At 53.6% G+C, this 22,131-nt stretch overlaps 1 protein-coding gene across 1 annotated transcript; it reads right to left on the bottom strand.

Annotated features, from left to right (window-relative positions):
* Positions 1-11,894: 11,894 nt before the first annotated feature.
* On the bottom strand, positions 11,895-21,795 carry TINAGL1 (tubulointerstitial nephritis antigen like 1). The gene is made up of 12 exons (XM_032864016.1): positions 21,727-21,795; positions 20,911-21,234; positions 19,853-19,916; positions 15,947-16,039; positions 15,634-15,748; positions 14,414-14,537; positions 14,177-14,327; positions 13,859-14,048; positions 13,705-13,750; positions 13,323-13,446; positions 12,532-12,577; positions 11,895-12,440 (listed from the first exon to the last, which is right to left on the bottom strand). The coding sequence occupies exons 2-12, from the start codon at positions 21,224-21,226 to the stop codon at positions 12,300-12,302; spliced, it is 1,410 nt and encodes a 469-aa protein (XP_032719907.1). The 5' UTR covers positions 21,227-21,234; positions 21,727-21,795; the 3' UTR covers positions 11,895-12,299.
* Between the last annotated feature and the right edge of the window lie 336 nt (positions 21,796-22,131).

Genomic DNA, 22,131 nt, shown 5'->3' with positions numbered 1-22,131 from the left:
AAAAAGTCTCTATTTTGTTCTCACTTAGGAAATAAAAAAAAAGAACCAAAGATCAGACCTGATGAAAACAGGACAAAGAAATGATGAAGATGAGAGCAAAACGGAATAAAGCAGAAAACAAATATACAACTGAGAGGATTACTGAAACCGAAAGTGAGCTCTTTGAAAAGATTAATAAAATAGTGAAACCTCTGAGTCTGATATAGAGATAAAGACACAAATAAGTAAATACTAAGAATGAAAAGGATACGATCACTACAGATCCTGGAGAGATTTGAAAGAATAATATGAACAACTATTTCTTTAATGTTTTATTTCTCACTTCCATTCCTTAAGTCAGTTTGGATCAGTTTTATTTTGTAGCTACTTACCCACTGCATCCTCATTTTCCAATTTATTTGTACAAAGTTGTTTCTTATGCTGAAAAAAATCTTTCTCTCATTAACTCCCTCTTTTCATTATTTATTTGGGCCTTTTCTCTTTTTTCCTTAATCAGCCCGGCTACAGATGTATCTGTTTTATTAGTCATTGGCTTTATCGATCATCTGTGTTGGTTCTTTGTTTTCTGTTTTATTGATTTTTTTTCTCTTATCTTTATTATTTCCTGCTATTGGGGGGCTGTGTTATTATGTTGTCTTTCTCTGGCAACGTAAACCGAATGCTCAAGTCACTAATGCGTGATTTTTTATTAAGGTGCAAGCTTTAATGTGGGCATCCGGAAGAATACACATTCCCCTCAAGGATTGTTTCAGCTGCACTGAAATTTCAAAATGTAACACTCTCATATCTTGTATTTTTTTCTTTGTCCCAATAAGTATTTGGAGGCTTGATTTTAATTTTCAAACGTAAGTTTACCTTTTCGTTATCATTTTCTCATTTCAGTGGATTGTGGTCATAGAAAATGGTCTCTATGACATCCGTTCACTCCTTGGCAGACTTGCTTCATGACCTAGTATGGGAACAATTTCTGTAAATGTTCTCACACTGGATGAAGAGAATGCCAATTTTTCTGTTTGATCAAGCTTCTTAAATGTGTTATTCAAATATTCTACACATTTACTAATCTTACGGCCACTTGATTTAGTAACTATGGAGAAAGGAAAGATAAGGTTCTCAGGGGGATTGTGGGTCCATCTGTGTCTCTTTGAAATTGTCTCAAGTTTCCCTTCCTATCAGGGGTCATCAAACTATATGGTCTGTGAACCAAATTTGGGCCACTCCTTGTTTTTGTAAATAAAGTTTTATTGGAACACAGCCATGTTGGTTTGTTGATGTGTTCTCTGTGACTTTTTTCTTACTGCAATGGCAAAGCTGCGTAGTTGAGACAGAGGCAGGATGGTCTACAACGTCTAAAATATTTACTATCTGTCCTTTTATAGAAGTTTGCTCACTCTGCTTTATGTATTTTTTTAATTTTATCTAAATTTTATTTATTTATCTGAGAGAGAGCACAGAGGAAGAGCGAGAAGAAGACTCCCTGCTGAGCAGAGAGCCTGACTTGGGACTCGATCCCCGGATGCTGAGATCATGACCAGAGCCAAATGCAGACGCTTAACCGACTGAGCCACCCAGGCTCCCCAGACTCTGCTTTATATAATCTGAGGGCTAGACTGTTAGGTTCAAAAAATTTCAGAATTATATCTCCCTGATAACATTTTTCTTGTTAATCATTATGTAATGACCCTCTTTTCCATGATGATGCCTTTTGACTTAAAGTCCATTTTGTCTGACATTTATAAAACTACACCAGCTCCCTTCAGCTTAGTATTTGCCTGCGGTGCCTATTAGAAATGCTTTTGGCTGCACGTAACAAAACACAGCTACAGTGGCTGAAACACACTGGGGTATGTTTTCTTTAAAAAAAAAAAAAAAAAAAAATTCCAGGGGCGTCTGGGTGGCTCAGTGGGTTAAAGCTTCTGCCTTCAGCTCAGGTCATGATCCCAGGGTCCTGGGATGGAGCCCTGCATCAGGTTCTCTGCTCAGCGGGGAGCCTGCTTCCCCCTTTCTCTCTGCCTGCTGCTCTGCCTACTTCTGATCTTTCTCTGTCAAATAAATAAGATCTTTAAAAAACAAACAAACAAAAAAATTCCAAAGACAGGTTGCTGACAGCATTGTCTCAGCTGCCCTATGATGCCGTCGGGTACCCAGGCTTGCTCAGTGTCTAATCTCCATCAGCATTCGCCTGCAGACCTTTGTGCTCATGGGTGTGTCAAGATTGCAAAAGGGCTGCTGCACGCGGAGGCATTGTGTCCATGCACGAGGCAGAAGGAGAAAGGAAGAAAGCAGTGCCCAGATTCCCCTTTACATCCCAGTTTCCAGATCTGCGGCCCATGAGCATCTTTTCCCTAATCACCAACAGAGAGAAAAGAGGCTCTACGATTGGCTTCGACCAAATCATGATTCATCCTTTGCGGCTGGTACTTTGACATCACAAGAAATAAACTGGGGATGGGGGACAGACGCTTCTCCGGGACCAAAAGATTTCTGCTTAGTCCCTTAAAAAAAAAAATTGGGGGACGCCTGGGTGGCTCAGTTGGTTAAGCAGCTGCCTTCGGCTCAGGTCATGATCCCAGCGTCCTGGGATCGAGTCCCACATCGGGCTCCCTGCTCAGCAGGGAGCCTGCTTCTCCCTCTGCCTCTGCCTGCCACTCTGTCTGCCCGTGCTCACTCTCTCTGACAAATAAATAAATAACATCTTTAAAAAAAAAAAAATTGGGCTTCAGTAGCAAAGTGCAAAAGGTTTCGGGCGCACTGTTGGTGTCTTTTTTCATATCTTTGCTTTCAGTATTTCCATAGCTCTGTTTTATTTTTATTTATTTTTAAATTTTTTAATTTATTTGACAGACAGAGATCACAAGTAGGCAGAGAGGGAGGCAGGGAGAGAGAGAGGAAGAAGCAGGCTCCCCGCTGAGCAGAGAGCCTGAGGCGAGTTGGGGCTCAATCCCAGGACCCTGGGATCATGACCTGAGCCAAAGGCAGAGGCTTTTATAGGCTTTTATAGGCATCCCTATAGCTCTGTTTTAGACATGTCTCTCATGAACATCGTGTGTAGAGCTCGATTATGTGTTTTCTTTCCCTCTGATAACTCACGTTTGTTGTGATTACCGGCATTTAAAATTTTATTTCTAAATCCTCTTGTGTTTTCCATTGGCCACGTGTATTATTAGCCCCCAAACTGAGCATTTCAAAACAAACAACACTGATCATCTCACCTCATTTCTTAGGGTCATGAACGCCGTGGTTCTTTTCTATTAGGGTTGCCAGATCTCGCCAATAAAAATACAAGATGCCCAGTTAAATTTAAATTTCAGATAATATTTCAATATTTGCACAGGATCTATTTATACAAAAAATTACTCATTGCTTGTTCAAAATTTAAATTTGACCCGTCTTCCTCAATTTTATCGGGCAGCCCTATTTATAACCTGATCTTGGAAGCAAAATGGGCTACATCATTCGTAGGGTCCCTCATTAAAAAATTACTAGGAATTTCCAGTCAGCGAGAGCAGAACATGAAACTAAGCATGGAGACCTTCTGGGGACAGTGTCCTTTGTGAGAGCATGGGTTGTACTCCCAGAAAGCCAGTCCTGCTTGGAACTGACATACCAGCCCTTCTACCATATTCTATGACACAGGGACAAGTCACTGAGTCTCACCCGCCCATTATGGGAGGGGACTTCACATGGTCACAGGTCCTGGGAGGTAGGGATCACGGGGACCATCTTGGAAACTGGCAGCCACACCAAGCTTTTCCTTTGCTTCTTTTATTTGTCATTTCCTGCCTGGAGGTGGACGGATCGGACTGTCTTCATTCCCTTTGTTTCCTCTCGGCGGGTTTAGAATACATTCTATTTCTGTTCTTTCATTAGTCATGCTCAGGTTTTTAACATGCACACTTCAGCTTAATAAAGTCTAAAGTTAATCACTCTCCTCTTCCAGAAGAATCAAGGACCTTAGAATACTTTTGAACCCTGATCACAGCTTCCTGTCTATGATGTGGTTGTTCCTTCGTTTTCCGTCTTACCTTGTTTATTCTGTTCCTCAAGTCAGCCTGTAAAGTTGTTCTTATAAAGTCCATGGTCATTTGAATTTTTCATGTCTAATCTTGTTTGTTTGTTTGTTTGTTTGTCTTCCTTTTGCTCTCCACTTCTCACAAGCTACTTCTTCCTCCTGGGTTCATTCCCTGGGTTTTTCCTATTATCTTCATTTGAGATCTTGCCAGAACTGAAGATCCCCATGGTGTTTTTTGTTTTTAAGATTTTATTTATTTATTTGACAGAGAGAGAGATCACAAGTAGGCAGAGAGGCAGGCAGAGAAAGAGGGGGAAGCAGGCTCCCTGCTCCCAGGTGCCCGCTCCCCATGGTGTTTTTAAGTGCTTTTTAAAAAAGCCCTCTTAGGGGCGCCTGGGTGGCCCAGTGGGTTAAGGCCTCTGCCTTCAGCTCAAGTCATGATCCCAGGGTCATGGGATCGAGCCCCGCGTCGGGCTCCCTGCTCAGGCGGGGAGCCTGCTTCCCCTCTCTCTCTGCCTGCCTCTCTGCCTGCTTGTGATCTGTCTGTCAAATAAATAAATAAAATCTTAAAAAAAAATTAAATTAAAAAAGCCTTGTTGGAGCACCTGGGTGGCTCAGTGGATTAAAGCCTCTGCCTTAGGCTCAGGTCATGATCCCGGGGTCCTGGGATCAAGTCCTGAATCCGGGCTCTCTGCTCAGCGGGAAGCCTGCTTCCTCCTCTCTCTCTCTGCCTGCCTCTCTGCCGGCTTGTGATCTCTGTCTGTCAAATAAATAAATAAAGCTTTAAAAAAAATAAAAAAGCCTTGTTTGCATCTCCAGTCCCATCCTTCCTTTTGTTCCCAATATTGTATAGTGTGTGCTAATAATTTCCTTATTATATTGAGGCTTTGAGAAGAATTTACTAAGCCTTTTTAAAAGAATTTGACTTTCTGTTGGTTTCCATAGCTGTCCTTCCTGCTTTATCTTTATTATTCCCTTTTTTCTGCTCTCTTCGAGTTTTCTGATGGTCCTTTTCCTAAAGTCTCGAATCAGACACTTATTTCATTGTTGTCAATCCTTGCTGTTTTTAATAAATGCATTTCAGGCTAGAATTTTCCCTCCAAATTCCACTTTAGCCTTATTGTTATTCAGTTTTTAAAATCTTGTAATTTCCATTATGAGGTTCTCTTTATCTCATGAATTATGTAGAAATGAGCATTTAATTTACAAAACGCATTGGATTTCCTTGGCCAACTTTTTATTGTTGGTTTCTGATTTTATGATATTGGGATTAGAGAACAGGTAGTGATACTGATTCTTTGAAAACATTGTCAACTTTCTTTATGCCAACTATGTGGTATTTCTTTAAATCTTCCATCTGAGCCTGAAAACAATGGGTATTGGGGGCGGGGGGGCTGTGACGGTTTGTTTACCCAGTAGAGGAAGCTCCTTAATTATATTGTTTAAACTTCCATATCCTTACTAATGTTTTGCTCCCTGAGCCATTGGTTTTATGAAAGTTTAATTAACACTTATCACTTTGTTTATAGATTCATGACTTTCTCCTGACCATTCTACCATATTTGCTCTATATGTTTCACCAAAATAAATAGAAGTTCATGATACACATATATTCACGATTATTATATCTTCTTGGCAAATGTTTTCTTTTATGCTTGTGTGGGTTAGGGTTGGGCTGATCTTACAAAGATTCTAAAAACAGTGCTTTAAATAAGAGAGAGGTGTATTTTTGTTCATTTAAAAGTCTACAGCCGAGGGGCGCCTGGGTGGCTCAGTGGATTAAAGTCTCTGCCTTCGGCTCAGGTCATGGTCCCAGGGTCATGGGATCGAGCCCCGCATCGGGCTTTCTGCTCAGCAGGGAACCTGCTTCCCTTCCTCTCTCTCTGCCTGCCTCTCTGCCTACTTGTGATCTCTGTCTGTCAAATAAATAAAATCTTAAAAAAAAAAAAAAAAAAAGTCCACAGCTGGGAGTCCTGTGGGGTTTTGGTACATGGGGGCCCCAGCAGGGGATGAGACCGACAGAAGAGAGTGGGTTTGGCCTATTTATTCCCCAGCTCCTTCTGCCTGAGGTCACCCTTGCTCTAGAAGTTCTTTCCACTTGAGTACTGGTCACCTCTGACCTGTACTAGGGTGAAAGCTTCCTGCTGCTCCCCCAGGCTCTTCCACTCTCTCCTGTGACTCCCCTAAACCCTGCTTTGTCATTCGTCCTTTTGGAAATAAGCTCTGCCCAATTTCCCTAATTAGAGCATGCCATCTGTTTCCTGTTGGGGCCCTGAGTGATGCAGGCTGGCATCCTGTTTTAAGTCATTGATTGGGAATACCTTTAGGCAGGCGTGCACTCGCTGACACGTGCTGGACATAGGCCGCCTCTCTCCCTATTCTCCCACTCCTAGCTCACTGGTCCATCTGCCTACTCTTGAGGACGATGGAGGCTGAGACCCTGGGTTCATGGCATCCAGGTCTCCAGAGCATTGCCCTGCCGTGGGGAAAGGAGCGACTCAAAGCCCATCGGTAACACCCACCTTGTCCATTTCAACACATGCGGGGTGTGGCTACTGCTCCAATGGCCAGAGCTGCCTCTTCCTGGACACAGTATCTTGAGGTCATGAGGACTCACTTTGGTCTGAGGATGCTTTACTACGTTAGATTGGTCAATACTTTCATCTAATGCCTGTCGGCTGGGGCAGGACTGCATCAGCCTGGCCCTTTATGGTGACTTCGGGTATCTCTGCCCTGATTCATGACAAACCAATTTCTTCTGTCTGACTCTCAGTGGGCCTAGCTTGTTTCCCTCATTTCCTTAATCTTAGGGAAAGTCTCAGTGTAGGGGTCACAGGGATAGCACAGATTCCTGTTCCCATTGTACAGACTGGGAAACTGAGGTTCAGAGTGGAAAGTGAACTTCAGGGAGTCCAGGGGACCTGGACTTTGAGCCTGGGTCTGTCTGGCTCTGAGTTAGAGGCTTTCCAAGGGAGGTGTGTGTTGCTGGGGGGAGACAGGATGGCCTGAGTGGAGACGGGAGGGGAGGATGGTGCCACAGGTCAGGGAACCCTCAGAGCCAAAGCCTCTCCTGGCCAGGTAGGGGCACAGCATCTGGGGGAGAGGTGCAGAAGGCCAACAAGACTGAGGCCCATTCCCAGTTCTGCCCCTTCCTTCTCTGTGCTCTTGAGCCAGTCTCCAGGCTTCACAGGGTAGTTATGAGGGAATGTATGTAAAATACACAGTACACAGCAGCTGCTCTGTTCCAGGAGTCTGCTTGGCCTCCTTTTCTTTACTCTCTCTCCCTCTCTGGGCTGTGGCAGGGCAATGTGTGGATTCAGCCACTAGGGGGCCCTGCTGTCAAGGGTGACCGGACCTCCTGGCCCTGCCAGTGTCCATCCCTTCATTCACGGATTCCTTCACTCTCCTGGGTCTTTTCCGTGCCCAGTAGTGGTTGGGGCGATACTGAGAGCACAGAGGGCAAGGCACAGCCCTGTTCTGGAGAAGCCTACAGTCAAGAAGGGGTACTGTGCTGGAGAAAATGGGGTGGTGGTGGGAACTCAGAGACTGCACAGAGCCAGGAAGGCTTCTCAGAGGAAGCTTTTGGACTTGACTTTCCAGGATGGACAGTGATTTGGCTCAACTCTGCAGACTCTGACACCTCCCCGCAGCCCCAGGCCAAGCCGACCTGAGTGTTCATGACCCGCTTCTCTTCTCCTCCCTCCAGGAGCCCCTGACCAGTAGCTTCTGTGAGCCCCAAACTTCATGTCCCCATCATGTGTGCAGAGCTGGAGGCCACAGAGCCTGCTTGGGTAGGAGATGAAGCGGGCACAAGGACAGGGTGTCAGGCAAAACCCTGACAAATGAAGTTCTTTGCCACTTCCTAGCAATGTGTCCTTGGCCGAGACACTTCACTTTCCCTCTGCCTACCCCCCAACCCGGCCCCCAGCCTTGGTTTCCTCCCTGTAAATGGGGGTAATAATAGTCCTTACCATTGTGCCCATGTCCAGCATGGCTCACTTGGCACTCTGATCTACAAAGTGACATATTCTGTTAACCATCTCATTGCCATGAGGTGTGAGCCAGGCTGCGCCCCTTGGAACAGGGGGCAGGACCCTGCTCTGGAGGGGCTGTTCGAACTCAGCCTTACTTCACTTTGGGAAGAGACTGCCTCCTAGATTAGTGTCACAGAATTTTCAGTAAGCGGGTGGAATTCTAGAAGTTACCCCCTAGGGCTCAGCAGCGAGGGAGAAGGAGGGGTAGGAATCCCTCTTTGAACTACAAAGTGTATCTCTCTAGCTTGATCTACAAATCCATTGGAAGGCGGTGTGGTCTGTATCCAGCTCAACCACTTCTCTGCTGCCTGACCTGACAAGTCACCCCCGACCCCAGCCTCGACTTCCCTGTCAGTCGAATACCGGTAACAGCACTCCCCAGTGGTGGCAGACAGTGTTCTGCTATCTGCTCAGCTTTGCTCCCTTCCCCTGGAACAGCAGCCCTCTCCTTTTTGGGGATCTCCTACTTCTCCAAACACTGTTGCCACAAGGACAGTCCCCGCTCCCATGATCCTGTCCCCCGGCCACCGGTGACTGTCCCATGGGTGGACACTTGCCTCTGGCCAGGCCAATCAGAAGCCTTCCCTGTTCTGTTCTATTTTGAATCAGAACTGAGAAAATGCCTCTGGGCGGAAAGGCTCAGGAGTTGTCACTGGCCCTGTGTCCTTCCTCATGGCCGTTAGTCTGTAGAGAGAAAGGCAGAGGAGAGAGAGGGACAGTCAGGAGTCCCAGCAGTACTCGGGTCCCCGGTTCCTGCTGTGCTTGGACCCGTGAGCTCTGCTCACAGTCTAGAAGTTCGCCTCTCCCTTAGATTCTGAGAGTCACCTCGGGTTGGCACTGAGTATATCCAAAGATATACTTTCTCCCAGAGATGTGTGTAGCATCAGATGAACTAAAGCTTGTGAGATGCCCAGCCCAGCCCAACGCTTGGCCCACAGCAGGCTCAGTAAGTATGAATTCCTTTCCCTTAATGGGCACCAGGCAAGGACAGGGCTTTGGCAAGATACCAGGAAGATATGAGGCATCCGGACTGGAGAAGCCATGTAACTCAGCAGCTCCAGGGAGAGACTATGGTCAGGTGCCCTGAGAGCCCACAGAGCCCCACAAGATACCAGAATGAATGGCCAAGCCGGACGTTTAGTAGATAAGAAAGGATGGGGCTAAGAAAAAAATGTCCTCCCTCATCCCTTTGTGGAAGCAAAGGTTGTCAGCATGTACTCTGTCTCTGCCAAGGATGCATGCTGGAGTCCCTGATGGGCGGGAAGATGGGGCCAGGAGAGCCTTTTCAGAGGAGGAATATTTCAGCGGAGTTTTAAAGGATGAATGAGAGTTTTCCAAACAGGGAAGGGACTTGGGAGGGACACTGGACTATCACCACCAATCCCCCACACTACTAATACAAGGATTAGTGTGAGGAGTCAGACCGCCTGGGTTTGAATCCTGCGGTGACCAACCTTCAGACTCTCCTATGGTTCTGTTCCTTATCTGCAAAATAAGGAAATAGGAGTTCGTCTGTTTCTAGGATTAAATGAGATCATATATGTAAAGCACTCAGAACAATGTGCTAACAGAAGGCTGTGGTTAAGCCCTCGATATTTATTGAGCTCATTATGAAAAGCCTTTGCATTATCAAGCCCAACATCCTTAAAATGATTATAGCTCTTGCCATTTATTGAGCCCTTAATAAGTTCCAAGCACTGTGATAAATGCTTGGCACCCTTCATCTCCTGTGATCCTCCCAACACCACCAGGAGATGAGTACTGTCCATTAAAGAGAAAAACAGAGGCTCTGAGATGGTGAGATTACGCATGGCCAACAGAGCAGGGGTTCAAACCCAGGTCTAAAGACCTGAGCCCTTGGCCCAGAGAGAGAAAGGGACTAGCCTCAGGACACAAAGCAAGGGACTGGGAAGCCAGGATTTCTTCGTGAACCACCCAAGGGCAGGTGTGGGTTGGGAGCCCTAGAAGTTGCTTTCCTCCCCTGTTCCCAACCGCAGAGAGGTGGCTGATGGAGGTTACTGAGGCACTCGCTCAGGAGGTTACTGAGGCACTCGCTCAGCCCTCCCCCACACCCTCTCCAGCTCCAGGGTGGCCGGGTGGGCCTCTGGCCACAGGCAGGACTGAGGAAGGGCTGGGCCGGCCCCCCCGCTCTGGACCGCGCCTCCGGGCAGGGTTGACAGACCCGGAGCCTCGGGACGGGGCCGCGCCCCTGTTCCCCTCCCTTCTCCACCCCGCATTGCTTCCGCCAAAGGTCCTTGTAGAAAATTCCAGGCTGGACGGGGGATTTTCCAGTGGGGTGGGAGCAGCCTGGCGCGTCCCCGGAGGCCGAAGCCGCACAGGGGGAGAGGTGGGTGGGTGCCGCCCCGCCCCCACTACCCGGGACTCCCCGCGCGCCCTCGCGCGCCCTTGTCCCAGGGCTCCCTCCGGCCTTGGCTCCTCGGGGAGGGGACGGGTGGGCCGACCAGGGGAGCCGGCTCGGGACGTCCTGGCAAACAGGAAATGAGACAAAGGCGGACGCTTATCGGGAGCCCAGCATTCTTTTCAGGTGATCCCGGGACGCGGCCAGCCCTGAGGGGCTGCCTGCCCAGGAGGAGGACCTCCCGCTGCCCCCCTGGGGGGCGCCCCCTGCCTTCCGGTCCCCTGGGGTTGGGGGCCGAGGACCACTGGGAGGCCCCGAGGAGCCCCCACCACCAGGCACAGCCTCCCGGGGTTCCTGGAGAGGAAGGGATGTCAGCGCTGGGAGGGCTGGACTGGGCCGGGGGTGGGGGGGTGGGGGGGGTGTCTTGGGAGCCGAGTGGAGGGGGAAGAACAGGACATAGTCACTCAACCATTCCATAAACGCTAATGCCACCTTCTACCAGGTGTGGGTACTGGGACCCCTGGTGAACCAGACCCAGTCCCTGCCCTCAAGGAACTGACAGCCCAGAGGAGGAAGGCAAGGTGCTCAGATAAGTGAAATACTGGGTGAAGGGCAGGGCCAGATGAGTCCAGGGTGGCTGTGCGGAGGCCCTGCTGGGGGCAGGGTGCAGAGGCGCAGCGGGTGGTTTGGGAAAGCATGGGTCCCTTGCACAACACCTGGCACATGAGCAGCCCCCTAGGCTACTGGCCAAATGAAGGAATCCTGGAGCTGGCTTTTAAGAAGCAGTGGGACAAGGGGTGGGTGGAATGGAAGGGCATCTAGACTGGGGAACAGCATGTGCAAATGCCTGTTGGTGTGCACATGTGCCAGACATGTGGGGAGCAGTGAGGACTCCGGAGTTGCCCGCATACAGGGTAAAGAAGCCCTGGCGAGGAGGCTGGGACTGTGGGTCCTGATGGCCTTGAAAGGTGGGCTGAGGACTGGGCTTATTTTGCTGGCACTGGGAGCCTGGGGAAGTGGGGTAGAGAGAGGGCTCAGAGAGGCCCATCCAGTCCGGCCTGGGAACGCAGTGGGGGTGGGGGTGGGGAGGCAGGCTTTGCCTGGGTGGCTTGGAGAGGCTGATCTGCAGAGACAGAGGCTCCAGCCTCTGTGGGGCTGTGCCCCCCTTGCCTGCTGGGCACCGGCGCCAGTTCAGCTGATGGGTGGGTAGGGCTTCCCCCCACCAGGCAGCGCTGACTCAGCGTCTGAAAGGTGGTTCCCACGGGCCCATGTCTCTCTGGGGGCCAAAGGACATGCCATCCACGCCCCACCTCCAAGTGGGTCAGCGCCCAGGGCCCCTGGCAATTAGGGCTGAATGGAGGCTAAGATTTCTAATCTGCCCACCCCCTGCCAAACAGCAAGGCCTCAGGCGGTACTTTCTGCTGTCTAGCAGTAAGCCACACCATCTCTGGGCTGGCTTTCCACTCCCCAAAGTTACAAGGTACCACAGTGATCAGTACTCTTTTTATTTTTAAAACAGTGAAAAGAAAAATAAATATCTTTGGAGAATAGAAGTACAGGGGTGGGGTGGGATAGGGTGGTGGGGCTGGAGACTTGGGGGTGTCCTGGCTTCAGTGGTCTTAAGCGGGGATGCCGCGGCCTGGGATCTGCAGGCCCGCTCCTCCGGGGCCAGGCCCTGCACAGTCACCACTGGGAGGTCTGGGGGCTCCACCAGCCTCGCCTGCTCTCGGCTCCCAGGCCGGGCGCTGCATCAGCGGAACCGCCCCTCGCGCGGGGATTAGACCCCAGGCGCCCGCCTGCGCCCTGTGGCCTCGTCGGGAGCCGCGGGGCGGAGCGGAGCGGTGCTGCCCCCCAGGGGCTCTTCCGCCGGCTGGCCGGGCTCCGTGCCAGGGCCTCAGCGGTGCCCCATGTCCTCCATGCCCACACGGCCCCAGACGCCCAGCACGAAGCTCTCGATGTCGCACTCGTTGGCGCCGCGCACGATGCGAAAGTGGCCCCTCTCGCCCCAGGCTGGGCCCCACGAGTTGGCCGCCGTCTGGGAATGAGGAGGGGCAGTGAGGGGGGCCGTGGGGTGGGGGGAGGGGGAGGGAGGCCGCGGTCGCAGGGCACCCAGCGCAGGGACTCACCCAGTATTTCAGCGTCCTTCCATCGGGCAGCGTCTCCTCTCCCCACCTGGCGGGGGCGGGGGGGGGGGTAGAGCCCACGGAGGGAGAAAGGAGCTGATTCCACCTGCTTTCAGGGGCTGGAACCCCAGGGGTCCCTTCCAGACCCCTCTCTCTACCTCCCTCAGTCTCCACCTCTGGAAGTCTGCGTACTCACACCCATGTGGGGGAGGGCACTGAAAGGATAACTGAAGGGGGTGAGCAGAAAGGGGGAGAACTTGGGCCCCGCTGCAGGGGCGGCATCCTGGGGACCAGTTCTCTGGGACCTCGCACATCTGCCTTCCCTCCCTCCCTTGCTTGGAGATCCAGGGATGGGTGGGAGCCGGGAACCAGGAGGAAGGGACTCCAAGAAGATGGGTACTTTGGAGGCCCCACACTCCCACTGCAAAGGACATTTCATCAGATGAACAGAAATCAGTGGGGCAGGCAGAGTTGGGGTGCTCTGATGGGGAGAGGCTGTGCTATGATGTTGTTGGTGCTATGATGGGGAGAGGCTGAGCCACCCCTGGGATCTGTGTTTGTCTTTCAAGGGAGTTATTTTACCCCAGTGTGTAAGGAAGGAACAGTTCCTAGAAAACCTTTAAAGGCCCCCACCTCTCCATGTGACCACTGGCAAGCCCCTCCTTTTATGTCTTGGTTTCCTCCTCTTTGAAATGGGGCTTCCCAGAGAGAGATGATAGGGATTCAAGGCCAGCTCAGAGCTCCTAGTGCAAGCCCTGCTCCCCCATCCTCTTCTGCTCCCCTGAGCCCCTCACCCTGTGATCTTGACTGAGTGGGTTCCATGCCGGCGGTACCGCTCAGGTCTCCCAAGCCTCACTGGGGTGTGGCTGTAGATGCCACTCTGGTACAGAAAGAAGTCCTCGTGCACCTCCATGAGAGCTGTGGGCCAGGGTCAGAGTAGGGCCAGCTCAGCCCATCAGCACAGGTCTGGAGATGCACACCCAGACCTATACCAAGACCCTAAGTGGCCCCCACAGGGTGCTGCCTGGGGAGAGGGGACTGGGTTCCCCTGACTCCCAGCCCCAGTGGATTTGCTGCCCTGCCCAGTACAATGCAGACCACTTGTGCTGTTGGGTGTGCCCAGTCTCAAGCAGACACAAGCTTTTGGAACCAGGGGGCAGGATGAAGGACATTTACCTTGGACAGGGCCATTCTCCATCAGCTCCTTCATGATCTCCTTCTCCTGGAGGGTTGGGAGTGGGGAGGAGAGTCTCCATCAGGGTGAGTCTCTAGCCTCTGGCCAACCTTCCAGCTCCCCCGCCTCTGCCCCCTCAACCAAGCACAAACTTACGTTGGAGCCGAGGCGGTAAGCCGGAGTGACCTGGTAAATGTCATTGGCGTGGGCATGGCTACTGGGGCACCGGGCAGTGGCCTGGCGCTTGCCCCGACCCATGGCCCGGCTATGCATCATACAGCGGGGTGCCGGGCCAGCATCGTCCTGCTCACGGCCCACGAATGGGTAGCAGTGGTCAGACACGACCCTGGAGGAGAAGCAGGAGGGAGCAATGGCGGTGAGCCTGATGAGCACAGCCCTGGCCCATCCTGCAGGTTGCCCTCTTGAGGCCCCAGCCACACGTCCCCTTCCCTGCCCACCCTCTCTGCTGCTCACCCTCGGCGTCGCAGGAACCACCAGGCGCCATCGAGACGCCCCCCGCGGCAGCCCCGCTGGTTGTGGGTGTCACAAGACAGCAGGTTCTGGGGCGACAGGACAGGTGTCATATGCCCCAGAGAGTGGATTGAGACGCGATCGGACGCCACGGCTGGTGGGGGGAGGCAGAGGGGACGTCAGGGGGCCCTGGCCTTGGCCGTCCTTTCCCGCCACGCTGGTCTCTGCCCTTGGCCATACCTGCCGTGGAGAAGGCCCAGGAGCCCGCACAGTTGCCCTGGTCCAGAGGCTCATGGATCAGGTTGGGCCACTTCTCAGAGGCCTCGAAGGCTGTGGGCAGCACCTCCCCAGGGCGCAGCACTGTCTGCAAAGCAAGAGTCACTCCATCTGCCTCCTGCACCTAACCCGGCCCACCCCTCAGGGCCCATTGCTTCGAAGGGCCACTGAGGGCCTTCTGTGGTTTGTTCTTGAGTACCCTGCTGCTGAGGGATTCCAGCAAGCTCCACGCAGGGAGGAGCCAAGCACCATTTAGTGCCTCCCCCATGTCAGGTGGGGGTGACTAGTCCCATTGTACAGATGAGGCCAGCAGGGAAGCAGCCAGGCCCAGGTCACCCGCTCTCCATTGTTAACCCCTGCCTCGTTCTTCCTCTGTGCCTTCTGATCTGACACTTCCTTCTTCCTACCAGGACCTTGGGCTTCAGGCCCTAAAGGGCAGGGGAGGGAAGAAGGAATAAGGTCCTGTGACCGGGCAGGCGGCCAAGGCAAATAGCAGGAGGCAGAAAATAGCAGAAGCCCAGGGGAATGAGGGCAGGGGCAGGGTCTGGTCATCCTAGCCTTGAGCCCAAGTCCCTCTGCGGGGAGGGGTGGTCTGGCCAAGGACGGCCGGCCTCCTCCCTGCCCACCACGCTGCCCGCCATGGAGGCACAGACCCTGCAGCCTGTGCCCCAGCCCTGACCTGCGCAAGTTCCCCTTCCTTACCCTTTGACTGTTCCAGGTCTGGTTTCCCCTTCTCCCCACAGAGGATTCCACTGGTAGGAAGGGAGAAGCCCCCTCCTCCCTCATTCCACAGAGTCAGTATTTGTTTCCGAGAATTCTGGCTCTCTAGCCAGAGGACTATCTGTCCTTCTCTTCCCAAAATACCAAGGTGACCTCCTGGCCCCATGGGGTCTGACCCAGCTGTACTGGAAGGAATAGCATTTTTCCCAGGCTGGGGAGGCCACCAAGGGGCTCGTGCTGGGACCACAAAACTCAGAATCTGAGCATTAGTTCTTCTCGCACCATACTTCTTGTTATGGGCAAGAACTTAAGACCCAGAGAGGGTGAGTGATTTGTTCAGGAACACACAGCCTATTGGAGGGGGTTAGTCCCAGGCCCCTAGAGGAGTAGGACGCAGCGTACCAGGATTCCTGGGGTCCCAAGCGATGGGGAGATGGCAGGATTGTGGGCAAGGATGGACTTACGTGAATCTCATTCATATTGGTGACAGAAGAAGAAGGGCGCATGGTACCCAGGCGGTAGCGAATGCCTTCATCTAGGGTCATGCCCCAGAAGGCACTGTGGTTCCCAGCCCGCCATCTGAAAGAGGAGGGATGGAAGTCACAGACCTGCCATGACTAGGGCTTCTGGATGTCCGTGCATGTAGGTGGGAGAGACACAGACTGGCCAAGTGTCCACATGCATGAGATCTGAGTGTGGGTGTGCCTGACAGCACAGGCATCTCGCGGGAAGGTATATTTGTCTGTGCCCAGTGGGGACTTTTCCGGGGCCTCTTACCCGTAGTTGCCCTGGTTGATGGCGTTGATCATGTCTTGGTCCACCAGGCATGGCTCCTGGTCACACTCCCACCGCCCTTGCTCCTGGCAGGTGCTAAAAGAGCAGGAGGGAAGGAAGAGGTGAGGGGGGGCTGGGCATCCTCGGGAGGGAGGGGGCCTCAGAAGTCACCATGACTTGAGATTCTGTGCTAGCGATTATGGAAGAACCCCTAGCTGATCCCGTTCAGCCTGATGGCTTTCAATGTCAACTGCAAGTTCACAGTTCTCAAGTTTGTATCCGTGGCTCAGATCTCTCCAGATCCAAGAATCTTGCTGCTACACAATATCACCACTGGGAGGGCTAACAGCACATCCTGGACCCAATTTCTGATCCCCTACTCCCATGCCTGCTCTCCCTACAGTCCTTCCTGAACCTCAGGCCAAGAGCTGGGGAGTCACCCTTGCTTGACTCCTTCCCCCACATGCTGATTGGCTTCATTGGCAAATCCTGTTGGCTTTGCCTTAAAAACACATTCGGAATCCAAACCACGTCTCATCCCTCATGCAGCCATCATGGGCCAGTCACCTTTGCCCTGGATTCTGCTGCCGCTTCCCCATTGTTCTCCCCGCTTCTGCCCTACACCCCCACGGCAGAATATTTTTAACACAGCTGCCGGGTGACCCTGTTCAACCCAAGTCCTATCACGCCATCCCCCGGCCCAAGTCCCTCCTTTGGCTTCCCATCACAGACTAAGAGCCAAAATTCCCTGCCATGCTCACAAGACAGTCCCTGCACGATCTGTCCTCCTGTCCCCTCATTGACCCCCTCCTCTAAGTCTTGGCTCCTGACACCCCAGCCAGGCTGCTCCCCTGACTGTTCGCCACAGCTGTGCTCTGGCCCCAGGGCCTTTGAGCTGCCTTTCTCTCCACATTCCCGAGGCTCCCTCTCACTTCGTTCAAGTCTACATTCAGAAGTCACCTTCTCAGGGACATCTGCTTTGGTTGCCTTCCTCTCCTGCTTTCCTGTTTCATTTTCTCCTTAGCGTGTCATGGCTACCTGACAGACTATGTATTTGGCTATCCACGCTCCTTATACCTGCTTCCTCATAGACACTAAGGTCCTGGCCGCAGGGTTTGTTTGGTAACTTTGGTGCCTAGAAAACTAAACCCAGCCCACAGCAGGCACCCACGAAATATTTGTTGGATACATGAGTGACTGAAGCAGGGTCGTGAGGGGACTAAGAGCAGGGGTCCTGAAATTCAAGTCCTGGGCTCCGACCCTCGCTGAGGAGACCCTCGTTGATAAGCCCTCACTGACAAGTCATGTGACCTCAGGGAACTTATTCAGACTCTCCCCTTGAAGTTCTTGTTTGTAAAACGAGGACAGGATGGGGCACCTTGGTGGCTCAGTGGGTTAAGCCTCTGCCTTTGGCTCAGGTCATAATCCTAGGGTCCTGGGATCCAGCTCCCCCCAACCCCATATCGGGCTCTCTGCTCAGCAGGGAGCCTGCTTCCTCCTCTCTCTCTCTGTCTGCCTCTCTGCCTCCTTGTGATCTCTGTCTGTCAAATAAATAAATAAAATCTTACAAAAAAAAAATGAGGACAGGAATCATCCCCCCTTCCAGGGATTGAATGGCAGGCTTTTTGTGAAGCCGGTAAAGCCATTAGCCAGGGCCTGGCCCTTCTTGGGTGCTCAAGAATCGTTATCTGCTATTAGGGTTCCCGTTCTGGGAAGCCCCAGGCTCCCAATCTCTTGAGTTTCAGGCTCCTGCCCTCAGGGCCTCCTCATATCTCCTCTAGGTGTATCTCAAACTTACAATGGCCCAGACTGCCTTCCCTCAAAGCTGCTCCTCCCCTAACATCCTCAATTCAGGACAGGGCACCTTAGCCACCCGGGGGTTCAAACCAGAACTCGAGGCGTGTGCTGTACCCCTAGCTCCTGCGCCGCCATAAGTAGATCCTGGGACAGTGCATCATGGAAGGTTCTGGACCCACGGGCCTCCACTGCCACCACCCTCCTCCAGTCCCTCATCACCTGTCACCTGGACTGTGGCAATGGCTTCCTACCCAGGCTCCCTGCCTCACTGCCATCCGCTGTGTACCCTGCAGTCCCTCCCCAGAGAGATCTCGCAATGACATCTATCAGATCGTGTGTCTCTGAGTGGCTCCGGCATGGCTTATGAGACCCACAGACGACGTGGTCTGCACCTCCTCGGGGCTTCTGTCCCCACGTCACAGCTCCAGCTGCAGTGAGATCTGTCCCACCTCCCAGCCTTCCCATGAGCTGCTCTCCCCTGTTCCCTCCTTGTCTGCCCACCTCTCGGCTATCAGCGTAACCATCTCCCTTCCCGAGAGGCCTTACCTTGCCGCCACTGCATTCTAAACCAGGGTCCCCCATTATTCCCTTTCCCTGTCACACTTGTCATGGGTTGTAAGCTGTTCCTCTGTGTGGGGGCTCTTTCATCATTAGACCAGAGCTCCACTGCAAGGACAAGGACCATCTGCCCCAGTGCAGTGTCTGGCACATAGTAGGTCTTTAATCGACGAACAGGGAATTCTGTGACTTTGATGCTTTTACAAGCTCATAACTCTGCTAAACTGCCTGCTTCCCCTGTTGCCTTTTAAGGAGCCTCAAGGGGAACGAACCCAGTATGGCTGAGCTCTTCAGTCCCCGGAGTGGGCGGGGCACTTTCGGGGAGGGCTGGAGGAAGGCTGGAGGAGGGCTGGAGGAGGCTGCGTGGGAGGGGAGGCTCTCCTCCCCTTCCCCTTCCTTCTCTGACTCTCGAAGCATTCCTCGAGGTCTCACACAGCCTGGACGGCCCATAGGCATTGCCCCACACCCTCACTCAGGTGTCAAGGCGCAGGGAACCCGGCCACCCAGTGCGGGCAGTGGGCTGGTCACTCCTTTCCTGCCACCTCCCCCTTTGCCCCCAGGGCTGCCCAAGCAGGTCTAGACTGGGCTGGTGGCAGAGGTCCCAGCATTCCAGAGGGGCCCAGAGTGGCCAGGCCCCAGGGACAGGAGTGGGAAAGAGGTTAACCCATCAATGCCCAGAGGCATCCTATCAGGAGCGGCAGGATCATGCAGGCGTGCTCAGTCTTTCTGAACACGCGTGTATGATTCACACACGCTCACCCCACTTACACATGCACATGCATTCTCTCAGCAGAACCTCACGAGTCCCCATTCTCCCTGTGACCCAGCACCCCTCATATGGGTGAGGCAATGGAAACAGCTTATGTGTAATGCATTCCAAAAATTTCCTCCTCTCTGGGGCCTCCCAGTCCCAGGCAAAGAGGGCATGGGGTGGAGTGGGTGCAGGGCCACCTCCTCAAAGCCACGGGGTCCCCATTATTTCAATCAGGCACTCAAGGCCTCCTATCCAACCCCTCTCCACTTCCCATCTCAGGACCCAGACTAGAGTGGGGGGGCACCCCTGACCCTTCATCCTCCAGGTGGAATGGTAGGGAGGGGAAGGAGAGGGAAAGGGACCACATTCCTGGGAAGGCCCTGCTCCAGTTTGGCTGGCCTCCAGCTCAGTCATCCCTGACCCTCATCCTGTCCAGGGCGGCGGATGCTGCAGTCAGAGGTTTCCTTCCTGGCGCCCCCTCTTCTAGATTCTCCCATGACACGGAGAAAGGTTGGGAGGGATAGTAGCCCAGCCCGAGCCAGGAGGGACAGGGGACGGCTCCCAGCTCAGGAGCCATATCCGGGGCCAGGCATCCGTGGCTGCCTACTCCTGGGGAATGCTGTTAGTGTTTTCTAAACAACAGTCAGTGCTAAGCTGACAAGGTCAGGGTAAAAATCCCCATGTTACAGATAAGGAAACTGAGGCTCTGCAAGTAAGCGACGAGGAAAGAACTGGAACCAAATCTGGGGGGCCACAGGGTCCACAAGGCAAGGTTCCCTCCAAGCCCCCCAAACACTCACCAACGGTTACAGTTGTCCCAGTAGGTTCCCAGGACTGGATAGATGCGACTCCCGTGTGTACATCCTGGGAGGAGGGAAGAGGAGAATAGAAGTGGAACAAAGACCAGAGATGACGGGCTGAGAGGGCCAGGTCCTCAGAAGTCAGGTATCCCGAATCCTCCCGAACACACACACACACACACGCGCGCGCGCACACACACACACACATATGCACAAGCACGCATGGCCCAGCCCTCACTGAAGCTAAGGTCAAACTATAACTTCCGAAGACCTCTCCTGCAGGGTCACACACATACCAACAGCTACCTGGGAAGTTCTGCAGTGACCCTAGCTCGGACCCTCTTTGCTTCCCTTGGACGCCAGCCACAACATTCCTCGGATCCTTTGCCCTTTAAATGACTTGAAACTTGGAGATGGGGGAGTGGGAGGGGCATGGGGAAGCCAGGGCTCAGAGAAGGCAAAGGACTCCCCTAAGATAACACAGCACTTTGGGATGACAACCCCGGTCTTCCATCTCTCACCCACAGGCCCTCAGAACTGGGGGAAGGGATTCAAATGATTCCTCTGTGGGACAGACACAAGGGCAGGGGAAAGGATGGTGACGCAGGCTGAAAGCAGGAACAGATTCGCACCCACCTCCCAGGTGTGACCAGCCACCTCCGGAAAGAGAATCCTGAGCAAAGGCAGAGGAATGGCTTGGATGAGCCCAACTAACCCCCCTGAGGGCTTATCGGCCTGCGGGGTGAGTCAGCGGGCGGGGCCGGCACCTTCCCTGTCTGGCAAGGAGACAGGACTGGGAGAAAGGGCAGCAGACTGTCTTTCTCCTGGGCGAGCTGGGAATCCCACTGACCAAGGATCTTCTCTTTTCCAGTCTCGCTGGAGGGATTCAAGTTAGACCAGAGCGGGACTTCTCAGAGGCATAGGCAGACAGTGGGGCGAGGTCTCTCCCAGATTCTACAAAGCCTCCCCTGGAAATGTCAGTGCCTCCACCTTGCTCCTGAGCCCTGCTGAGTCTGGGGCTGGCAAAGCAACCACCCTCCTGGCCATCTGGTGCCCACCTTGGATGGGGGGAAAGGGGGGTGGCACGCCGAGGCAGAAGTCCCAGAAGTCAGGGCAGCAGTCGGAGACGGTGCGGTTGCAGAAGAGGTCACAGTAACAGGTAGCACCCAAGTAGGGCAGGGCGCAGTCGTCGGCACGGCCACGGCAGCACAGGTCCTGCTCCTGGCAGTACCGACCGCCCGCATCCCGGATGCCCCGCAGGTGCAGGCCTGGAGCTAGCTCGCGGCGCCCACGACCCCGCCGGGCACCCAGGGCCAACTCGACAGCCAGCAGCAGCAGCAGCAGCAGCAGCAGCCGCAGTGGACATCGCCACATGGTGCCTCCTGGGCCCAGGAAGCGCAGATGTCGGGGGTCAGAGGTGGTGGGCAGCAGACCTTCCCTGTCACCCGGGGCACTGATCTCCCAGCTTCCTGGGGCTGTGAATCCAAGGGGATTCAGCGGGGGTTCAGCAAGTTCCAGGACCCTGATTCCTGCGTCCCCAGGCAGGAAGGGGATTGAGGGAGAAACGGAGCCCCTCCCTGACCTGCCTGGGGACCTTCAAGGACAGGAGGTGGGGACTGTGGTGATCTTGGTGCCGGGCTCAACACACCCCAGCACCTGTAGCCCGGACTGCGGTCTGCTCTCCCATCTGGGTCCCTCTGCCCCTCTTTCAACCTCCATTCCTGACAGGGGTCCCCCTGGCTTGTGTTCCTCTGTGTCCCTCTGCCCCCCTCCATTCTCCCTCTCTGCCAGCCCTCCCTGCTCCCTCCGCCTGCCCCCTCCTCTCTGTTCCTTCCTTCTGAATACCTCCCCTCTACGTGAGAGAGAGTCCCTACCTGGTGACGGCTGTGCTCAGGCTTCCCCACGCGCCTCCACCTCCAGGTTCCTGCCACCACGGGACACTCGAAAGTCAAGGGAGGAGTGCGGGGCGGGACCGCCTTTTGTACCGCCCTGCCCCTGCCCGCAGCACCGCCCCGCCGGGCTGGCCTGGGCTGCAGGGGGAGGGGACCTGCAGGCTCACACCTGGAGCAGCCCCGTCACTCCCGAGCTGGGACGAGGGAGGGGAACTGTGAGCACGTGACTGTCCTCGCCCTGGTCGGTTTCTCCTGACAGCTGTTGCCTTAGGTGGCGCCGGAACTCCAACTGAAGCTGAAAGGATTGTGCTCTGACACGGGTAAGGACTTCCCAGTGGGCTGAGAGGTTCCAGCGCAGAAGGGGAGATTGGAGGTGGCAGAGCTCGG

This window comes from Lontra canadensis, unplaced genomic scaffold, assembly GCF_010015895.1.
Source record: "Lontra canadensis isolate GAN:19392208 unplaced genomic scaffold, GSC_riverotter_1.0 scaffold25, whole genome shotgun sequence".
Taxonomy (NCBI): Eukaryota; Metazoa; Chordata; class Mammalia; order Carnivora; family Mustelidae; genus Lontra; species Lontra canadensis.
This window is presented reverse-complemented; position numbering and strand designations above follow the sequence as displayed.

Bases quoted from the DNA above. Each gene is read 5' to 3' on its own strand.
- TINAGL1 (XM_032864016.1), bottom strand. From the start codon at position 21,226: ATGTGGCGATGTCCACTGCGGCTGCTGCTGCTGCTGCTGCTGCTGCTG. The intron at 16,040-19,852 runs GTGAGTGTTTGG...CTGCTCTTTTAG, and splicing joins TGGGACAACTGTAACCGTTG to CACCTGCCAGGAGCAAGGGC. The intron at 15,749-15,946 runs GTAAGAGGCCCC...CTCCTCTTTCAG, and splicing joins ATCAACCAGGGCAACTACGG to ATGGCGGGCTGGGAACCACA.